Here is a 22,112-nt window from a genome sequence, read left to right on the forward strand (position 1 = left end):
ATTGTGAGGCTATAGGGGAACAGAAAACTTAAGAGAGGGATTTGGAGAATAAGGCAGTGGATCAACCTTCCACAGGTTTGGCCCACACAAATAAACCCCGAGAGAAAGAAGAGTAACAATTATTGAGCACCAGCTATTGGACTGGCACATAGTAGAAGCCTTAATAATTAAGTTAACGTGCTCCCCAAAAAACATAGACCATTGTAGAAGAAACATCCAGCTCTTAACACAAGGTCTTAGAGGACAGAACATAAATCCTGTAAGAAAAACACAAAGGACTCCCTGTCTTTGGTGAAAGTATGGAATTTCCCTACCTTAGAAGTATAGCTAGCATTTTGACATCCCTTCTCTCTGTTTCTCTCTCCCCCTTTTTCTAGGTATCCAGATTAGCTCCTTTACTCAAGCTGACCTGAATTCACAGAGCATTCAGTATATCCATTCCAGTGACACTGAGCAATATTCAGATGCCTTCAGCTTTACGCTGTCTGATGGAGTCAATGAGGTAGGGATGAATGTGATTCCCTCCTTGAATGGGTGTTGATTCCCCCCTGTCTCCTTTGAACGGAGTGAGCAGAGTGACTGTTGATATGTGGGCTCCATATTTCTCAGCTTTCAGCTAAGAGCCCTTGACAGCCACTGGGGCTCTTGCCCAAGAGTACTTCCTTTTGGGTTCCTGGTCAATCAATCATGCCAGGAGTGGTGTAAAGGAAAAGTAAAGAGCACCTGCTTCTACCTGTTGGATGGGGACAGGTCGTCCCAGCCGGTACTTTCCTGCCATCCTAGGTGACGCAGACTTTTCTCATCACTATTCATCCCGTGGATGATTCACTGCCGATTGTCCAGAACTTCGGCATGCGGGTGCAGGAGGGCGTGAGGAAGACCATCACAGAGTTTGAGCTCAAGGCAGTGGATGTAGACACAGAGGTAAGGGCACTCCCCTGGATTCTCGGGTTGGATGAGAGGTGATCTGGTGGCATGTATTGCTTTGCAATTGTGTGAACTGAGCGTGGGACAGAGCGGTAAAGTTGGTGCAAGTATCCTTGAAGGATCAAAAATCAGAAGATTACCATGGCCTGTAGAATAGAAAAATTAATGCCTTTGAGAGCAAACCATTTTAAACTCTTTCTCAAACCCTAAATACACCCTCTTCCCTGATTACATGTAAACATCCTTTAACCTGCTGAATTTTTGTCATGATTCATAGAAAAAAGGTAGATGACTTTTTACCCAATGTTTTCATTATTGCCTACTAAACTGAACAGGGATTTTCTGTACCACCTTCATTCAGGCCTCTCTGGATGACAATTAATTATGACAATTTGAGCATCCTCAAAGAACTTGCCTTTATAAAGTAAAATAAGGAGTGTGGAGATGAAGCTCTTATTTTCATGATGCTTCCAGATTAAAGTATGTAATATTCTAACATAATTTAGCATTCATGAAAGAGTACCACAGCACTTATTAATTCTATGTATACCCTTCCCTGTGCTAGCAAACATTCATTCATTTATTCATTTGTTTATTCATTCTTTCAGCAAATATTATCCAATAGTTGTTAGGCTCTGCCCTGGATGCTGAAGACAAAACTGTGCACAACACAGATGAGGTTTCCAACCTTATGGAATTTACAATCTTTTGGGAATGGGAGAACAGAAAGAACATAAAATACCATATCTGATAGTGTTAAGTACCATGAGGGAAAATAAAGTAGGGTAAGGAGAGAGAGTGTGATATATGCATGCTATTTTAGACACAGTGGTCAGGGCAGACCTCTCTGAGGAGGTGACCTTGAGTAGAACATCATGACAAGCCATGCAGGTATCTGGGAGAATCTCTCTCCCAGAAGAGGAACCCAAAATACAAAGGCCCCGTAGTCAAGGGTGCTCACAACCTTTGTGTTGCAGCAGAGAGGCCAAGAGACTGTAACCCAGTGAACAAGCGAGAAGAGAAGAATGAAGCCACAGGGAAACTTCGGGGCCAGGTCATGGAGGGTCTGGTTGGCCCAGGCCAGGCCTTTTCATTTTATTCTAAGTTGGCTGGATACCACTGGAAAACCTTGAGCAGGGTTTAATGTCTCTTTTTCTCTTTACAGGTCACATTAGAAGCAGTGATTAGAAATGTGTTACTAGGTGTTCTTCTGATGCATATGGGATTCCATATATGAGTTTTGGAAAAGTAGGGAAAATGGATGGGAAGGAAATGAATAATTTTAAAAGGTCTAGTAGTTCCTATCATCCTGGTAGAGTTTAAAAATTCAAGTTTTCCCCCAATGACCTTGAAAAGAACTATTTAAATGCCTTAGAACCAAAGGCACCTGAATGCAAGTCCAATTGTAGTAACTGACATGGTTTTTCTTCTTAGCTTTCTTTTTGGTATCTATAAAGAAAGCAAATGCAATCCTTATTTTGGGTTCTGGCACCCTTGACTGTTGGCCATCACTCACTCAGCTGGTGTCAGTTACAAACTTCCCTTCCTCTCTTACTTTTACCTCCTGGACAGGCCGACTCTGTCACATTCACCATTGTGCAGCCCCCACGCCATGGCACCATCGAGCGAACCACCAGTGGGCAGTATTTCCGCCAAACCTCCACCTTCACCATGGAAGACATCTACCAGAACCGCATCAGCTACAGCCATGACGGCAGCAACTCCCTCAAGGACCACTTCACCTTCACTGTTTCTGACGGGACCAACCTTTTCTTTATTATTGAGGAAGGAGGAAAAGAGGTGAGAGGCCAAGACAATGGAGAGGGAGGTGTAGCAACACAGGCCAGATGTTATCTGAAGGCAGAATGGGAGATTTTATATCAGCTTAGCATTGTTTGAGTTCTTGTTCTGTCACTCACTAGTACATTGGCCTTAGGCAAATTACTTAACTGCTCTAAGCCTCAATTTTCCATCTGTGAAATGGGCACAGTAATAATTACCAGCTTCAGAGTTAGGTAACCCAATACTGTTGGAAAATATTGAGTGCTAAATAAAAGGTGATAGTTGTCACCATTAATATCATTGTTTGTTTCTTCTTTCTTTTTCACCCACCCTTTACTCCTTGAATTTTTCTTTCAAATGGTTTTTCCAATAATTTCATACAGCTCTAGATTATCTTTCTTTTTTATACATCCCCTCAATCCAGTGAGAGTGTATCAATCTTATGAGGAATAACATAGCCCAGGGTTAAGGGAATGAATTTTATGTCCAAAGGACTCTGGTTTGAATTCTGGTCCTGTTGCTTGCTAGGTGAGTGTCTTGGTAAAACATTTCCCCTTTCTAAGCCTCAGCTTCCCTTTCTGTAAAATGGGGATGATACCGATGCTCCTAATATACATAAACACTTAGCCCAGGGCTACTTGTAGGACCAGCCTGTGAAATAGGTAAAGATGCTTTTATCTTGAGGTCATTCACCTCTCAAGCTTTACTTTATAAGAGAATTGCTCTATTCCAACATCTACATCTAGAACAAACTTTAAGATTCCCCTTTCCCTACCTCCCTTGCATACTCTGCCCCCCACCATTGTCATTCATTCTTTACCATACACATCCCCTGAGAACAATTGTAACTCTGTGGAAAGGTGGGCCATTGGGCACCCCTACATCTTACACTCCTCTCTGACTCAGCAGAAGCAGTTCTGGTGGGCAACATGATCCCACCCTACTATACTTCCAGGATAATCTCAGTCTGCAGAATTCCTTTAGTACTTTGATGATGAATGATTATTTTCCTGGAAGAAAGATCCTCTTGCATCCTTGACAGACAGAGAGGCTATGAGAAGGTCATTTTCGGTTGGCCTGAGTTCATGGATGGCTCCTGGGATCACTCTGCCATTTCAGTATCTGCACTGCATCACCACCTGGCCGGCCATTCATTTTATTTTTTCTCTCCCAAACTGAAGTTGCTCCCCAGTTAGTTAAACTTTCAGAAGAGATGAAATATTTCGGAATGTATCAGCAAGAGGGCTACTTATCTCATAAACAAAGGTTACAAGAGGTCTCCAGAGGAACCATGTCATTTAAAACATGGAAATTATTTAGAAAGTGAGTTGTAGAAGATTGAAAAGCCAGTGTCTTGTTGCCCTGTATACCAGCTTGCTATATTCACTCAGGAACAGTGAGATGCTGGATCAGACTCGTTGTGTGTGTATTGTGTATATCTGTGTGAGAACAAAATTATAAACTAAACTTCCTTTTTGTTATTCCCATAAAGGCTTTTATTTCACCTCTTGGTTGCTTCTGCTCTTTCCCTCCATATTATAAATAGTTCTCCCTCAAAAAGAAAAAATTCTTTCCATGAAAACATCTTCTCACATCTGGCTAAATCCCACCTGGAGACTTTGACATTAACGTTTTAATGATGGTTCTCACCAGCCTCATCAAAATTTTAACAAGAGTTACTGAAAGGAAAGTATTTGGCTTATTGTTTCACCTCAGGGCAGTATTAAACTCAACTAAAGAACCCATGAGTGTATGAAAACCAACTTCTATAGCAGGTGAAATTCCAGAAGGAGTGCCCCTTGTTTTCCCCTATTGTTTTCACATTATTAATTAGCATCTCCCCTTAAATCTCATGTCAAATGTGATGAAGGATGGAAACTGGTTCAGTTGCCCATTCCTCATCTCTCAGGTATAAACAGATTTAAAGGCTTCCAGCATTATAGTCCCTGGACCTGACATTCTTCAAGTATCTGTGAAGGATGAATTTTCTTCTCTGGTCTTCCCCTGCAGATTATGACAGCAGCACCTCAGCGATTCCAAGTAGACATCCTCCCGGTAGATGATGGCACTCCGAGAATTGTTACCAACCTGGGACTCCAATGGCTGGAGTACATGGACGGCAAGGTAAGACCTTTCACATCTGCCTCATTCATACTAACCAACATGGGCCACATCTTTATTCACAATAACAATGAATGAATAGAACTCCAGTTCAACTCATAAGTGATTTGATTTTTCCAAGATCTGCTAACTCCTTGAGATTAGTTAGGATTTTATAGTATGGATTAGGATTGTGTCTAGTTTAAACTGCCCTTGCAAAAAGACCTTAAAATTTAGTAGTACAAACAAGATAGGAGTTATTCTTTTTTTTCTCACATGTGGTCTGGAGGTAGTGGGCAGTCCAAGAGTCTATATGACTATTCAAAGATGGAGGTTTCTTCATCTTATTGTTCTGCCATCACTAGGGTGTTGCATTGACTGCCTGACCAAAGTTCCTCAGCTACTCATCAATATTCAAGCCCATGGAAAGGGGAAAATAGAGGAAATAGAAGGCAACTAACTTCATGTTAAGCAGGTGATGCAGAACATCATTTGCACTCATATTCCATTGGCAGGAAATTGGTCATATGGCCCCACCTTTTACATGAGAGGCCAGGAAATAGAATCTGTAGTTGGGCATCCATGTGCTTAGCTAAAACATTATTAAATAAAAAGGGAGATGGATTTGGGGAAACATCTACTATCTGCCATGGATGTGAAAGAAAGCAGGAATTTTTGTAGATGAGTGTACTCAAAGGAATTCTACTTGAGAAACTTCTTTCTCCTTCCCCTAATTCCCTAACTGGTCATTTTAAAGAATATGCTGTATTTCTCACCTGGTAACATGTCAAGCATAAACTCCCTCATCAACCTAAACGCATACACAATTCTTCAGTCCAGTTTAAGAATTGATTTCTTACTTTGATGTTTGGTATTCCCTCTAGAATGTGAATTTGTATGTCTCCGTGGAACTGATGAGTTGGTTGTATGTGTAACTGTTGTGTTGTAGCTTTCCACTGAACCAGTCTGGTTTTTGATAATGTATGAAACAAAAATTAATGCAAGTTGCTCTCATTGCTCATTGATTTTTCCCTCTGTATCCAGAATAACATTCCCTTCTCAACACTCTCCAATTAGGTGTTCACCTCCCACTTCCATCCCACTGCAGTGACTCTTATCCAGTGATCTCTGATTTGTCAAATCTGAAAGTCAGTTATCTATTCTTATCTTACTAGACCTACTAAAATTTAATACTGTTTTTTTTTTTCCTTAAAGAAATCTCATTTCCCTGAGTTTCTTTCTTCTCTTGAACCTTTTCTCTCACTAAATGTTTATTGAATGGATGAATAAGTGAATGGATTAAAAAGTTTAGCCAGTACCTTTGGAAATATTGAGGTACAGTATATTTACCTCACTTGATTTCAAGCATTTTAACTGACTCCTATAAGGTACAAAGTGGCCATCTTCCCTATATCATTCTTTCAAAGTTCTGTCCTTCTTTCAAGGCCAAATTCAAATCCCTTCACCTCTAAAATCCCTCCCTCCCCAACTCCAGATAGAATTAATACTCTCTCCCATTATGACGCTTGCCGCAATTGCCTTGCTCATGAGCCTTTCTTACCTAATAAAATGTGAGCACCCCAGTGGCAGAGGCTGGGATGGTCCCCATCTTTGTAGCCACTCAGATCCTAACAGCGTTTTCCAAGCAATCGACACTCAGCAAGTCATTGTTGAAATGAATTAAACCAGAGTCAGAGTATCCTGCTCCTGCTTTGTTCTGACCTCAGGAATGAAATTTAATGGGTTCTATTCCAGGCAACCAATTTGATCACCAAGAAAGAACTGCTGACCATGGATCCAGACACGGAGGACCCACAGCTCGTCTATGAGATAACGACGGGTCCCAAACATGGCCACGTGGAGAACAAGCTTCAGCCTGGCAGAGCTGCTGCTACTTTCACCCAGGGTGGGGACTCAGGGAAATGAGATTTGGGAGAAATCTATTCTAAAGACACTCTCCTACCACCCAGATCTTTCTCACAGCCATTCCAGTTATTTATCACAAGAATTATTCACACACAAATAGTGTTTAACCATCCAACTTTTGAATGTTACTTCTCTTAATTTTTTCCTGTTACTCTGAACTATGGCAAAGAAATATACATCTTTACCTCACTTCCTCAGCTCTCAAATTGCTTTAAGTTTTGGCCAAGTATTCTGAAAAGCATCACATGATACTGCTTGGTTTTCTTTAAGGAAAAAAAAAGACGTGATGAAAAATTGTGATCCTTTGATGTTTATTTTTTTGTTCTGTAAGAGTTATGACTTTTTGAAAGTCTTCAGCAAAGAAATTAAAAGCAACATGTATAGGTTGCTCAGCAGAAATATTTTCCTGTTTTAAATCATGTCAAAGAGTCCATTTTGTATTTTTGTTTTTTTTATAATCTTACCAGACCCTTCTAGACATCTGTTGAGGATGTACCTGATTGAGAACAGTCATAACAAAACTGATCTTATTATTCATGTTCCATGTTTCGTTTTTTCTCCTGTCCTCAATCTTGTATTCTCTTCTACCTCCTCTTTGGCTGTACCGAGTGTCCAGGCTGTTTTAACCTACCCATGGCTTTTCTAATTAGCACACACCTTCCAAAGATCCGTCTTTAGAAGGAATTAGGGATTGGGTGTATGCATATACACACAGAGGATGGGGATGGAGTCAAGGACTTTTGCTTTTAAAGATTACACAGACATCTACAAAAGTGCTTTTTTGCCAAGACTCGGTTTCTTATTTTACAACAGCTTTTCAATATTTTACAACAAAGCTACTTCTTACATTTAATGACAGGTCTGTTGTTGTACAGAGCTACCAGATTTGATTTTTAAACCTGGCAGAAGCATTTATTTTTAAGACAACTGTACTTTTTGCACTCGATTCTGTCTATATCTCATTATGAAGAATAAACTGGATTCGCTGGTATGGGAATCTGAGGCTGGCTTTACATCCCTGGGTTAATTTCACAGTGAGCATTTTTTTTCCCACAGAGGATGTGAACTTGGGGTTGATTCGTTATGTGCTGCATGAGGAGAAGATCCATGAGATGATGGATAGTTTTCAGTTTCTGGTTAAAGACAGTAAACCTAATGTGGTCAGCGACAATGTCTTCCATATCCAGTGGTCCCTTATCAGCTTTAAATATACCAGGTACAAGTGTTACTGTGTTTTCATTCTTGAGAAATGAATGGGGCAGCAGAGGAAATCAGCCTGAAGCACCCTGAGGGTCAGCTGTAGTCATCTGGTGATGATGACAGCGGTGATGATGATGATAGTGGTGATAACAATAATCATTGCACCATGTATTTCTTATACGTGTATATCAGACCCTCTATTAGGTATCCCGCATACCTCATCTTATTTAATGTTGACAGTTTTGAAATGACTACCACCGTTTCCCCATAGCAACAAAGTAATAGAGACAAAGTAGTTGAGTAACTTGCCCTAGGTCACCTAGCTAACCAGTCATAAAATCAGGACTTAAACCCAAGGATCTGAACCCATGCTCTTAACCATTTTGCTTTACTCCCTCCGATACAAGCATTTTTGTTTCAGTGTTCAGGTTTTTAGGAGATAATCTAGTAGAACTTATTGGAAAAACAAAAAACACACTCAAGTTCTAAAAATTAGCTCTGGCCCATATTAATAATATCTTTGCCTTCAATCTGTATTTTCCCTGGTCTCGAGCTTGCATTCTCTCCTAGCTCCTTTGATTTTCATAGGAGCATATGTTTTTAGGGGAAAATTCATAGGTTAATGTAGACAGCCCTTTAAGATGCTTTCTTAGTCTGCTCTGGAGTCAGAGAAGCAAACAGAGAGACACCAATTGCTAAATGTGGGCAAGTGTGGTGCTGATTTTATAGGTTAAATTATAACTCTGATTATAATTCGTGGGGTTAATTCTTTAAATACTAACTTCAGAGACATGCCATTCTGAGAAATGAACTTCATCTTCATTCCGATGAAAATTGGAACTTGGGAAAAAAAGAGGAAAACGTATGTATTTGATTTCTTATGCCCCAGACATAGGTTTTCCACTCTTATTCACACATACACTTGGAGTGTAGAGTAAAATTAGCGTCTCCTTTAAGATATGCAATGTTTTATTATTTGCCTATTGGTTGTATCACCTTCAAAATTAAATAAAATTGATCGTTTTTTTTCTGGAAAACCCTCAAATGTCTAATGGACTAAACTGTATAGAGGGTCCCAAAGCTGGCTTAGAACTAATTTCTCAGAGACACTTTGCCTACAACTCTCTTAGCAACAAGGCAAAAACCCCATCCAACAGCCATCCTCAGTCATGGAAAACAAAGCCCAGCATATGCACCACTCGTGTGGCTCTTCTGAACTTATATACTTATTATTAGTTAACAGATCATGAATAGATAGCCTCCTACATTGCAAAAGCAATACAAATTCCTAGCAGCAGAATTAACCCAGTCACTTTCCCATTGTTCTAAAGCTCCATTTATTTAAACACCTTTGTATCTAGGGCCAAGTATCATTTCCTGACCTCTGGCACTGTCCTGGCTCCTTTATGCACTTCCTAGAGAACAGGTCCAGTCAATTCCCACTTGAGCTAAGTCATTAATTGCCTTCAGAACAGCTTTCATCCCTGAGAACCCACTGACCTATTCTAATTACTCTACCACACCAGGGAGAGATTGTTTGTAATTTCTCTGTGTCCTGAAATCTGAAGCTCATAGCTCATATATGCTGTCCATCTTCTGAATGACTCTCGGTTCTCTTTCAAAATGGGGCGTATGACATTACGCATCCACAGCCTCCTTGTTCACCTGATATTGTGACTGTTCTAGGTGAAAACATTCTCTTAATCAACAACCTGGCTTCTTAGAGAAACCAAACTTCCTCTTTTCTGAACTGCCTAACACCAATGTCCAAACAGAAAAAGACAGGCATCAAGCAGGTGGTTTCTTCGCAGCTGTGGGTCAGACTTTCAGAGACTGCTTTTGTGTGCTTCTAGCTACAATGTCAGTGAGAAGGCGGGGTCTGTTAGCGTCACAGTGCAGAGGACTGGGAACCTGAATCAGTATGCTATCGTCCTGTGTCGCACCGAGCAAGGCACCGCTAGCTCCAGCTCCAGGGTCAGCTCCCTACCTGGGCAGCAGGACTACGTGGAGTACGCTGGCCAGGTAGGTGGGGGAGCAGCCCTCCCAGTCCTGACCTGCGGGCATCCAGCAGGAGGTGGGGCATTCGTGTAGGCTATTGTGGTGATTTCCCCCTTCTTTTTACCCCACCTTCCCATTGACATTCTTCCTCAAGTAATTTTTCCATGTTCCCTTCCCTTAGTACATTGTTCTTCACAGTCTGTTTAATCACCACTAAAGTACAATTGGCAAAGTTGAGATTGTTATCTAACTTCAGTCTTTACATGTTGGTAGAGTATGCTTCTTGACAAGAAAAGTTTCCAAGGCATCATGTGCTATATTCAGCCTTTGGTTTCCTAACTCTTCCTATCCCATCACCTCCTTTACCTGAAGGGAGGAAAGAGAAAGTATAGAAAGACCAGTTGGGAAGCTATTGGACTACTAGGCCAGCTGAAAGATGATGGGGGCTTGGACTTGATTTATAAAGTGAAGATGGATAAATCATCAACAAGTAATCAAAAGGTAAAATTGATAGGATCCAGTGGTGGATTAGGTACAGAACAAGAGGGAGGGCTCAGTGGTGATGACTCTTGCTAGGAGGGTGCACCATAGGAGGAATAGGTTTGGCAAGGAATAGGTTTGGTGATCATGAATTTTGCTTTTGGACATGTTGAGTGTGAGTTGCTTTAAAGACAACAAGCTATGTATGTATGTATGTATGTGTGTGTGTGTATGAAGGGAGTGCAAAAAGAAATTATGGGGTAGAGACACAGATTCGTAAGTCATCTATTTACCACTGTAATTAGTACCAGGGTGTGTATGAGAGAAGAGAAAATGGAGAGACAGGAAATGAGAGAAAGGATGAGGACTTAAATGGTAGACTCCTTTACAGCAAGGTGTCTTGCATTTGTCATCTTTTATGCATGGTACAATAGTACTTCACAAGTATTTATTAAATGTTAATTTCAAAGCCATTTAATTATTTTTATGGCAGCATATGTCTGTGTAGAGAGAATTAGGCACTGTCCTTTAATAGAGACTATAGACTAGACTAAGCTAAGGCCTTTTATGTCAAATTTAAATGAAGAATTAGAGATGAACAGATAAGCTAGAATCTTTTAACAAAATGATAGGACAGAATGTGTCCTTATGTTTTTCAAGGAAAGACAAAAGGTAGTGTGTTCTTGATCCTAAATAGAGATCTGTTGAGCGCTTTATTTAGTGGAGGGTATTTTGAACTGTGGAGCTCAGTAAAACTTGATTTGATTAATTGATTAGATATTTAATAATAATTTTCTGTTTGAGGAAAATTTTATATTTTCTGATTTATGTGTCTCTAGAGGCTTATGACTATTTTTGCACATACTTCAGCTGTCTCAGTTTACCCACACTGCAATCCAAACCCATGTCCCACCCTTTCAGTTTGGGGCAAGTCCATAGCTCTAGATTCCTTTGAAGGTTTTATCTTTTTTTTTGACAAAGTAAAACCAGAATCAAGCCCTATAAGTTCACAATTGTGTGACCATTAATCATTTCTTTGTTTTGTATCATGCTAAATCTATGCACATTATAGATCTGAGCCCATTTTAAGGCAAAGGATTTAGCCACATATAAGTTTAAAATTCAGTCCAGCTTGTTTAAAATGTAACTTTCTCTGAATTCAGACTCCATTATTCAACATACTGAGATTCTAAGTCGATTTCATCAATTGCAATTGTATAATATGGTGATAATAGTACCTTACATTTGTTCAGTGCTTTAAAGTGTACTTTGTGCTTTCACTGTACATTATCTACTTTAGTCCTCCTAATAAGTTTGTGAAGGAGGAGTATTATTACTGTTATACAGCATATGCAGGATCTGATATTTATGAAGTTTCATGTCCTGTCCAGGGACTTACAGCTTGAAACTAACAGAACCAGGACCTAAGGCAAAACCGTCACACTCCAGGTTCAGAGATCCTTCTAGTTAAACTTGCCACAATTAAAAGGGGGAACTAAGTAATCAAATCACGACTGTAGCTAGTGGCTTCATAAAACAGGATATGGTCCCTTACATGTTTTTCTACATCATAAAATGGTAGGAAATATCATTGCTTTCTCCGTCCCTATAGAATAAACCAGTCCCTGATCTATAGATGAAATATGGTAAGAGGTGGACAAATGTTCCAGATGATACAACAAGAAGTTATGGCGAGAGGAACCAGTTATTTCATTCAGTGCTCTACCTGCTGGACTTGGGTCCTCTTTCCTCATGAAGCTCTTAAGGAGCAAAGCAAGGGAAGTTGAGGTGCAGCTTAACTCCTATTATTTCTTTTGACAGGTACAATTTGATGAGCGAGAGGACACCAAGTCTTGCACTATTGTCATCAACGATGATGAGGTGTTTGAGAATGTCGAGAGTTTCACTGTGGAGCTCAGCATGCCAGCATATGCCTTATTAGGGAAGTTCACCCAGGCGAAGGTCATTATCAATGACGCCGAGGACGAACCCACGTTAGAATTTGATAAGAAGACCTACTGGGTCAATGAAAGCGCTGGTTTTCTATTTGCACCTATAGAAAGAAAAGGTCCGTTGGTGCCAAAGGTGACAAGGAGCTATAATAATAGTTAACTTTCATTGAGTCCCTTTTATGTGCCAAGTGCTCTTGTGTCATATTAACTCATGTTGTAAGTTCTTTACCTGTATTAACTCATGTAATCCTCAGAACAACCCTATGATATGTTGTGATCCCAATTTTACATATAGGAACTTGTTTGTGAATGGTTGAGTAACTTGCCTAGGAATGTGAATGGAGTTGTGATTTGGACCTAGACATTCTGGCTCCAGAATCTGAACCCTTAAGCATTATGCTATTCTGTCTCACAGTTTATTGGGCCGGCGTACCAAGTGGGATCACTTTTGCAGTTGTGTGGGAGCTGGGTTGTGGGCACTGAAATCACAGCTTTGTAGTGAAAACGTGGACTCTAATCACTTCATTCCTACTTCCACTGGTGGTGGGATCCTTGTCGACTTCTTGAGTCACAACCCTATCTTGTCTCAGTCCTCCTCTGGGATGTAAGTTAGGACAGTTTGGGAGATGATAGTGGGCAGGGTGGGGAATCTTGCATTGCTATGTGTGGTATGTTTGGTTAACCACTAAGCAGATTCTGTGATACCCCACAGAACCTTTAATATGTCAGAGTAAACTGGGACTCTCTAATGGTTTTCAAGCTTATTTCAGTTCTCTGAATACTGAGCTGCCAAAACTAGTGTTCTGTGTTATTGCATTTTGGGGAATGCTGAGCTAGCCTCTCAGTGAGTCACTGAGCATCTAGTATAAGACCTTCTTGCTGAGGACTAATACCAAAAAAAGACAGAGGCACTGGAAAGAAAAGAGCCCTCTCTGCCTCCGTTTCCCCGTCTGTTTAGGAAAGGGTGTGTCTCCCACCTACTGCTTGACCAGGTCTTTCCTGGTCTTGGGAGAGGTCAGCAGAATAATCCATGATTTACAGTGTTGTAGTGAAATCCACCATAAACACTCATCTCATAATGATCCAAGCCGTGGTTAATACTATCAGAAGGCTTTTCTTCTTTGTTCAAGTTGTTAGAACCGCCATTTATTCTTAAATTGAACTAAAAGACTGGTTATATTTAGCCTTGCAAATTATTCATGAACTCAGTATTCTTCATCAATTAACCAATCCATAAAATATTTAGTATCCTTGGGCAAGGAGGAAAGTTACAGCTTGCAAGAACCGGTTCACCATCCTTGTTCTTGGAGGTTAGGAAGTATGTTTATAGGTTTCTCAATGTTAGTATCATATACAGGACTCAGATGAGAAATAAACAGCAAGTGAGAATAAAGAGGAATTCTTGAGGGGTTAAAAATCAAAACAAGGACTGCATGGATTTATGATTGTGTAATTTTGAGACTTTAAAACAAGTGGAAATTAAATCCTTATTCAAACCCACAACATATGCCAGGTTTCTTTATTGAGTCTGCTGACTGGGTGTTAATGTAACAAATACCGTAGATAGCACAAAATGTTGGTGATTTGCTACTTGGAAAGCATGCAAGCCCCATTGATCTCTCTGGGCCAGCAAGCGAGCCTCAGAGCAGGCTGCCACTGCGGGAAATGGCAGCAGTAATAAGTCAAGTCATTTGTACCAAAAGGCAGGTTTAATTTTGTTTTGTCTTTTTTTTTTTTAACAAGCTTTTTTTTAAGCTTCTTTTTATTTTGAGATAATTTCGAATTTACACGACAGTTAGAAAAAATAATACAAAACCCATACAGAGAACTCCAATATGTCCCCTACCCAGAAACCCAAATTTACCAACTTTTAACATTTTGCCACATTTGTTGTATCATTCTCTATCTATCTGTTAGACAAGCCCTTTTTTTTTTTCTCTCAGAGACTTAAAGTACAGAAGTATATTCAGAAAAACAGTGAGCCATGCTCATAGCATTACCTTCAGGACACAATTACTTTTCTCCTTAAAGTACCACATATGTCTGTTATCTTTTCACCCACTGTGTCTTAGATGTGGGCAATGGGTCTTGTGAATTAACAGAGCACAAAAATTCACAGAATAGGAAATCCATTTTAAGTTGTCTGGTGAAATATCTGGGATCTATTAAATCCTCAAGTGCTTCATATCACAGGCTTAAAAGAAACTGCAATTCAGGAAGGTTTCATGTCAGAATTTAAACAGAAATAATGATGGAATGTGTCACAGGGAACCAAGCTCATTGAACTATCAGGGATTTAAAAATTTGCTCATTCAAATTGGTTTTCATGCCATTTGTATTTCAGGAGATTCAAGCAGCATCGTATCTGCAATTTGCTACACGGTCCCTAAGTCGGCTATGGGAAGCAGCCTCTATGCTCTGGAATCAGGCTCTGACTTTAAATCTAGAGGGATGTCTGCTGAGAGCCGTGTGATATTTGGGCCTGGTGTCACCATGTCAACTTGTGATGTCATGCTCATTGATGACAGTGAGTATGAAGAGGAAGAAGAGTTTGAAATTGCCCTGGCAGATGCTTCTGACAATGCCCGCATCGGAAGGGTGGCATCGGCCAAGGTGCTCATCAGTGGTCCCAATGATGCTTCCACTGTATCCCTGGGCAACACAGCTTTCACTGTCAGCGAGGATACAGGTAATGGAGAGATCTGTGGTGTTCCATCACCCATCTCCTGGTCCCTTTCTTGAATCATTTTCTCCTTAAGATTTGAGAATGCCCTTATGACACCAAGAAATGTCATTCTTCAGTGGCACTGATGTTGGTCTGAGACATTCTATAATGCAAAGCATCTGAACCGGGAATGGCAGGTAGTGAAGGACAGAGAGTTCCAGCCACATTTTTTGCTCTAGTTATTGATGGCAGGGAGGGGCCTGGCTTAGAGCTTTATGGGCTGACCCCCATGTCCCAGAGGAAGGGCATGGTGCTAAGCAGTGTGACTTGTGGAGAGGTGAATGTGATCTCTTGAGGGTGGAGATGTGTTACTTAGGGTTCTGATAGATTCTTATTCCTATAGTAGTCCAAAACAGTTGGTTTTCAGATTTCTTCCAAGTGGTATTTCAGAGACCCAGGATCCTTCCCTCTTGTGGCTTTCAAGGGCCTCAAACTCCTCTGCATCCTGCTGGCAGACATACTGCTGGCAGATGGCAGAAACTTTGCTAAGTATCTGCTGATCCTGAGCTGATGAACCTCTTTCACACTCTTTGAAGGGACACTGAACATTTATGGCATGTCAGGCACCATGCTATGTGCATCCCATGCATTCTCATTTAATCTTCACTGGAAGCAATACCATTATATTTCAGAGAAAAGCAAATGGAGGAACTTCTGGGGAAGATGGCAGAGGAGGGAGCTCCAGGACTCACTCCTCCTCCAAAACAGCTAGTGGACAGATAGGAACTATCTGAAACAACTGTTCTGAGACTCTGGAGGTCAGGGGAAAACTGTACAGCATCTAGGGAAGAGCAGGGTGAAGAAACTGAGAACTGTGAGTGGCTCTCTCCACAGCAGCTGCCAGCACTCATCCCCCACTCTAGAGGAGGACTGCCTCAGGGTTCAGTCCCTGGGCAGCTGCAGTGGGTGGGGACAGACATGTGTGTCCTATTCCCCAAGAATGGAGTGGGGCACAGCCAAGCACTGATCACAACCTTTGATCAGTGAGTTTGAATTGCTGGGATCTGGCTCTGAGCTACTGTTTCAGCCCACCCTGAACAGAGATGGCTACAACCATTTTTGCAACCCCACTCCTGATTGACAGAAATGGTGGAGGTTTAAAGTTGCAGGGATTCCTTGTGGAGAACAGTTTGCTGAAGGGCACCATCTGCTGGGCAGGCCAGGAAAGTGCAGCTTCGGGGAGTCATCAGGAAGGCTTTTGGCATCTTTCCTGACCCCTCTCCCCAGGGCTCTTTGGAGCTGATCTGTGCCCATTTCGTGGGTTCCTGGCCCTGTTTTGGCTGGGAAATACTGACTTGGGAAAGCCTTCACTGAGATGACCATCCCACCAGAATTTACCGTCCAGGCAAAAACAGCTAGAGGCAGCAAAAGGAGTGTTAAAAAAAAAAAAAAAAATACTATAGAGGAAAACAAAAACAAACCAAACAGATCAAGATTCCCAGAGAAGGAAGGAAGTTTTCTCCTAGGGGTGAAAGTATTGCACAAATAGTGCAATCTAAAAACTGTACCACATATCCAGGGCAATAGTCAGATAAAGAAGAGCTGAGAAAACCTGATTAGTTAAACATGGACATTCTAAAGGTCTAGAATAACTTGAACCAAGTGTCAAAGAAGAGCCTTAACACAAAGCCAATCAACAATAAAAACCTACGCAAGAGAAAGAAACTGACCTTCAGAGTAGCTCATCAAGATATTCAGAAGCCTAAACAGCAGCAAAAAAATTAAAAGCCAAATAGAAACAGGAAGATATAGCCCAGTAGTCAAAGGAACAAACTAAAATTTCAGGGGAGACACAGAACTTGGAACAACTAATCAAAGATGTTCAAAACCCCAGTAAATCAATTCAAGGAGATGAAGGAAAATAAGACTAAAGAGATGAAGGCTATTAAGAAGACACTAGGCTTTCTCCTCACTCATTCCCTGGAAGGAACCCGCCACACAAATCTACTTGCTTCATTCGGCTGCTGGGCCGTGGGTGAGCTGCCGGCACCACTCACTCCCTCCTGCCCAAGAAGACATACACTGAAGCTTGGGACAAAATGTATATCTAATTTCTGTGGCAAAATTAAAGAGCTGCTGTGGCAATGAAGAAAGAGACTGAATTTATCATTTTCAGCTAAGGAAAAATGATAGACAAAAATCAAACCTGTGCTTCAGGATAGGATTCTGTGCACTATATGATTTGTCTGGTCCACATACTTGAAGAATGGTTTGGCATGGAGCAGTTGGAGGACTATTTGAATTTTGCAAACTATCTCTTGTGAGTTTTTACACCACTGATACTTTTAATACTTCCTTGCTTTACTATCTTCCTTCTCTACCTGACTATTGTTTTCTTATACATTTATAAGAGGAAGAATGTATTAAAAGAAGTCCATTCTCGTAATTTATGGGATGGTGCCAGGAAAACTATGGGATGGACATGCAGTGGTTTGGCATGGTAAGCGAGAATGCTTTGGTGTCCGTGCTGCTATCTGTGTGTGGCATTGAAACTGTATTGTCATTCTGTTGAGTTGATTGAGAAGAGATGGAAAAACATAATGCAGGGGGTATTTACTATTTCCTTTTGTCTATTTGCATGCATTTTGCATAACTGTACATGTATCATTCTTAAAATTATTTTTCTCAAACATTAGTTTTCATTAAATAAAGAACCACGCATTAGTGTAGACTATTACTATAAAATAAAATAAAAGATTTGTATTTAAAACATTTAAAAGAGTAAAGGAGAAACTGATTAAAATATTACAGAAACAAAGTTCTATAATAAAAGTGGTATCTTTTACAATACTTGTTGGGAATTTATATCCCTCTCCCATACACATACCCCCTATATTTCAGGATAATATATATTATAAGGAATTTCAATTTCAATTTCAAGAGACATGATTCATCCACTTTCAAATGTTGAACTTATCTGTGGCAGGATATATTTTTAAAATTAATTTATTAATTAAATTTTCTATGTAGAATCTTTATAAAAAGGATTCATAATTTTGAGGTATTTTTAAATATGTACTGTGGCTTAGGAAGTAAAATGTACAGTTCTTAGCTTTTAATGTTTTATTGTGATAACTTAATGATATTGTATTAATGATACGGATATTGTATTGATGATACTTAATGATAGTGTATTACTTAGGATAAGTAATACTTTTTAAAAATTTATTTTCTCTACTCTGTTCTTTAGAGACATGTAAAAGACATTCCTGTGCATATTTGTTTTAATTCATGCTTTTTAAAGAATCTTCAAGGGATTTTAAAAAGTAATAAAAATGTTCATTGTAGAAAATGTGGCAAATACAGAAAAATATAAAGAAAAAAGGTGATCACATAAAATTTTCCATGTAAATGAGTTCTGTTAAAATGTTGATGTGTTTATCATTTTTATATGTTTGTGCTTGAGTATGTGTGTATATCATCAGATTGTTCAAAATATGACTTCAAAAATAAAAAAAAAGTAGACACTAGGTGAACATAAAGAAGAATTTGAAAGTATAAAAACAAGCATAGCAGAACTTATGGGAATGATACTGATATTGTATTGATGATACTTAATGATAGTGTATTACTTAAGATAATAAGGGTAACTAAACAGATAAAAAGGGAGACAAAATAAGATATAACACATAAAAACCAAGGATAAATTGGTTGCAGGAAGTACTGCTTTTATAGTAATAACATTGAATATTAGTGGATTAAACTCCCCTATCAAAAGACATAGATGGGCAGAATGGATAAACAAATGGATCTACAAATAGTAACCACAAAAGAGCTGGTATAGCTATACTAATATCACAATAAAAAGAATTTAAAATACCCTAGAGGCATATGACAGTGGATTTGAACAGGCAAAAGAAAGAATCAGCAAGCTAGAAAACAGGACAATAGAAATCTTACAGACAGACGAACAGATAAAGAAAAGAAAGGAAAAAATTGAGTAGGTTCTTAGGGATTTGAAAGACAGCATGAGGTGCGCAAACATATACACCATGGGTACCCTAGAAGAAGAGCAGTGAAAAGGGGCAGAAAGAATATTTAAGGAAATAAACGTCAAAAATTTCCCAACTCTTAAGAAGGACATAAATATACGTGACCAAGAAGCACAACATATTCCAAACAAAATGAATCCTAATAAACTGACTCCATGATATATATTAATCAGAATGTCAAATGGCAAACATAAGAGAGAATCCTGAGAGCAGCAAGAGAAAAGCAATTCATCACGTACAACAGAAGATTAAATGCTGATTTCTTATCAGAAACCAGGGTGGTAAGGAGGTAGTGGTATGATGTTTTCAAGGTACTGAAAAAGAAAAACTGCTGACAAAGAATTCTTTATCTGGCAAAACTACCCTTCCAAAATGAAAGAGAGTTTAAAATATTCACAGATAAGCAGAAACTGAGAGTGTTTGTCAAAAAGAGACCTGTTTGACAAGAAATACTAAAGAGAGTTTTTCAGGCTGAAAGGAAAACACAGGAGAGAGAGGATTGGGGTAGAGTGCAGAAATGAAGATTATTAGTAAGGGTAACTAAACAGATAAAAAGGGGGACAAAATAAGATATAACACATAAAAACCAAGGGTAAATTGGTTGCAGGAAGTACTGCTTTTATAGTAATAACATTGAATATTAGTGGATTAAACTCCCCTATCAAAAGACACAGATGGGCAGAATGGATAAGCAGGTATGATCCAACTATGTGCCATCTACAAAAGACTCACCTTAGACCCAATGACACAAATAGGTTGAAAGTGAAAAGTTGGAAAAAGATATTATATGCAAATAGTAACCACAAAAGAGCTGGTATAGCTATACTAATATCAGACAAAATAGACTTTAAATGGAAAACTGTTATCCTAGACAAAGAGGGATGCTATATTTTAATAAAAGGGGCAATCCAACAAGAAGAAATAACAATCATAAATATTTATGCAATCCCCATCAAAATTCCAACAGCCTACTTTGCAGAAAAATGGAAAAGCCAATTATAAAATTTATTTGGAAGGTAAGGGGCCCCAAATAGCCAAAAACATCTTGAAAAAGAAGAACAAAGTTGGATTCACACTCTCTGACTTTAAAGGATATTGCAAAGCTACAGTGGTCAAAACAGCATGGTACTGGCATAAAAATAGATATATTGACCAATGGAATCTAATTGAGAGTTCAGAAATAAACCCTGACATCTATGACCATCTGATATTTGACAAGGCTTCCAAGTCCACTCAACTGGGACAGAATAGCCTCTTCAACATATGGTGCTGGGAGAGCTGGATATCCATCTGTAAAAGAATGAAAGGGGGCCCCTTTCTCACAACTTGTATAAGAATTAACTCAAAATGAATCAAAGATCTAAATATCAGAACCAGGACCATAACACTCCTAGAAGAAAATGTGGGGAAACATCTTCAAGGTCTCGTGGTGGGCAGTGCTTTCTTAGATTTTACACCTAAAGCACAAGTAACAAAGGAAAAATAGATAAATGGAACCTTCTCAAAATTAAGAACTTTTGTGCTTCAAAGGACTTTGCCAAGAAAGTGAAAAGGCAACCTTTTCAATGGGAGAAAATATTTGGAAACCATGTATCCGATTAAGATTTAATATCAAGAACATATAAAGAAATCCTACAACTTGTCAATAAAAAAAGGCAAAAACAAAAATAGTTTAAAAATGGGCAAAAGACTTGAATAGACATTTTTCCAAAGAGAAAATACAAATGGCTAAAAAGTACATAAAGAGATGCTCAACATCATTAGCTTTTGGGGAAGTGCAAGTCAATACCACAATGAGATACAATTTCACACCTACTAGAATGGCCACTATTAAAAAAAAACCAGAAAACTGCAAGTGTTGGAGAGGATGTGGAGAAACAGGAACACTCATTCACTGCTGGTGGGAATGTAAATGGTGCAGCTGCTGTGGAAGACAAGTTTTGTGGTTCCTCAGGAAGCTAAGTATAGAACTGCCGTATGATCCAGCAATCCCGCTACTAGGTATATCCCTAGAAGATCTGAAAGCAGGGACTCAGACATTTGCACACTGATGTTCCTAATGGCATTATAGACAATGCCAAAAGAAGGAAACAACCCATGTACATCAGCTGATGAATGGATAAATAAAATGTGGTATATACGTTTGATAGAATATTATTCAGCTGCAAGAAGGAATTTCTCGATGCGTCTGACAATATGGATGAACATTGTGGATGTTATGTTGAGTGAAATAAGCCAGACACAAAAGGATAAATGTCATATGATCTCACTTATATGAACTAATTATAACAAGCAAACTCACAGAGTAGAATCCAGAATATAGGTTTCTAGGGGGTAGAATGGGGCTAGAGAATTGGGAGATATGCTTAATTTGTGCAGAATTTCTATTTAGCTTGACTGTAAATGTTTGGAAGTGGATAGTGGTGATGGTACCACATTATGGTGAGTGTCGTTAACAGCGCTGAATTATGTTTTGAATGGTTGAAAGGGCAAGTTCTGTATCGTGTCTGTTACTAGAAGGAAAGTTCAAGATAAAACATGGGATTTTATAACACAGTGAATCCTGTTGTGGATGATGGACCGTGGTTAATAGTACAAATATAAGATGTTATTTCATGAATTATGACAAATGTACAACACTATTACAAGGTGTTTATAGGGTTTATATTGGGGAAAATGTACCTAATGTAAACAATGGGCTATAGTTAACAGGAGTATTTTAATATTTTTTCATCAATTGTAACAAAGGTGCCACACTAATGCAAAGTGTCAGCAATGGGGGGGGGTGGTATGTGGAATGGCTGTTATTTTTTACATGACTTCCATAAATCTACAAGTTCTCTAGTGAAAACAAATAGCAATAATTTTTAAAACATTATGCTAAGTGTTGGAAGCCAGACACAAAGTGCTACATATTATGTGATTCCATTTATATAAAATGCAAATATAAATAAATTTGTAGAGACGTAATTAGATTAGTGGTTATGTAGGGCTCAGGAATGATAGAGGGATTGAGAGGTGACTGCTAAG

At 39.2% G+C, this 22,112-nt stretch overlaps 1 protein-coding gene across 6 annotated transcripts in view; it reads left to right on the top strand.

The window, feature by feature from the left end:
- The window catches only part of FRAS1 (Fraser extracellular matrix complex subunit 1), a 474,784-nt gene that overhangs the window by 401,365 nt on the left and 51,307 nt on the right, over nucleotides 1-22,112 (top strand). For all 6 annotated transcript variants that reach the window (XR_005215891.1, XM_037830061.1, XM_037830063.1 and 3 more), the window contains 9 exons: nucleotides 378-502; nucleotides 784-924; nucleotides 2,500-2,727; nucleotides 4,720-4,833; nucleotides 6,565-6,715; nucleotides 7,792-7,951; nucleotides 9,789-9,957; nucleotides 12,235-12,481; nucleotides 14,710-15,054. Coding sequence is in view for 5 of the 6 variants with exons in the window: in XM_037830061.1 (XP_037685989.1) it covers nucleotides 378-502; nucleotides 784-924; nucleotides 2,500-2,727; nucleotides 4,720-4,833; nucleotides 6,565-6,715; nucleotides 7,792-7,951; nucleotides 9,789-9,957; nucleotides 12,235-12,481; nucleotides 14,710-15,054 (1,680 nt within the window). In the remaining variant the exon portion in view is untranslated. The remainder of the gene's footprint in view (nucleotides 1-377; nucleotides 503-783; nucleotides 925-2,499; nucleotides 2,728-4,719; nucleotides 4,834-6,564; nucleotides 6,716-7,791; nucleotides 7,952-9,788; nucleotides 9,958-12,234; nucleotides 12,482-14,709; nucleotides 15,055-22,112) is intronic.

Source organism: Choloepus didactylus, chromosome 3 (genome assembly GCF_015220235.1).
Source record: "Choloepus didactylus isolate mChoDid1 chromosome 3, mChoDid1.pri, whole genome shotgun sequence".
Classification (NCBI taxonomy): Eukaryota; Metazoa; Chordata; class Mammalia; order Pilosa; family Megalonychidae; genus Choloepus; species Choloepus didactylus.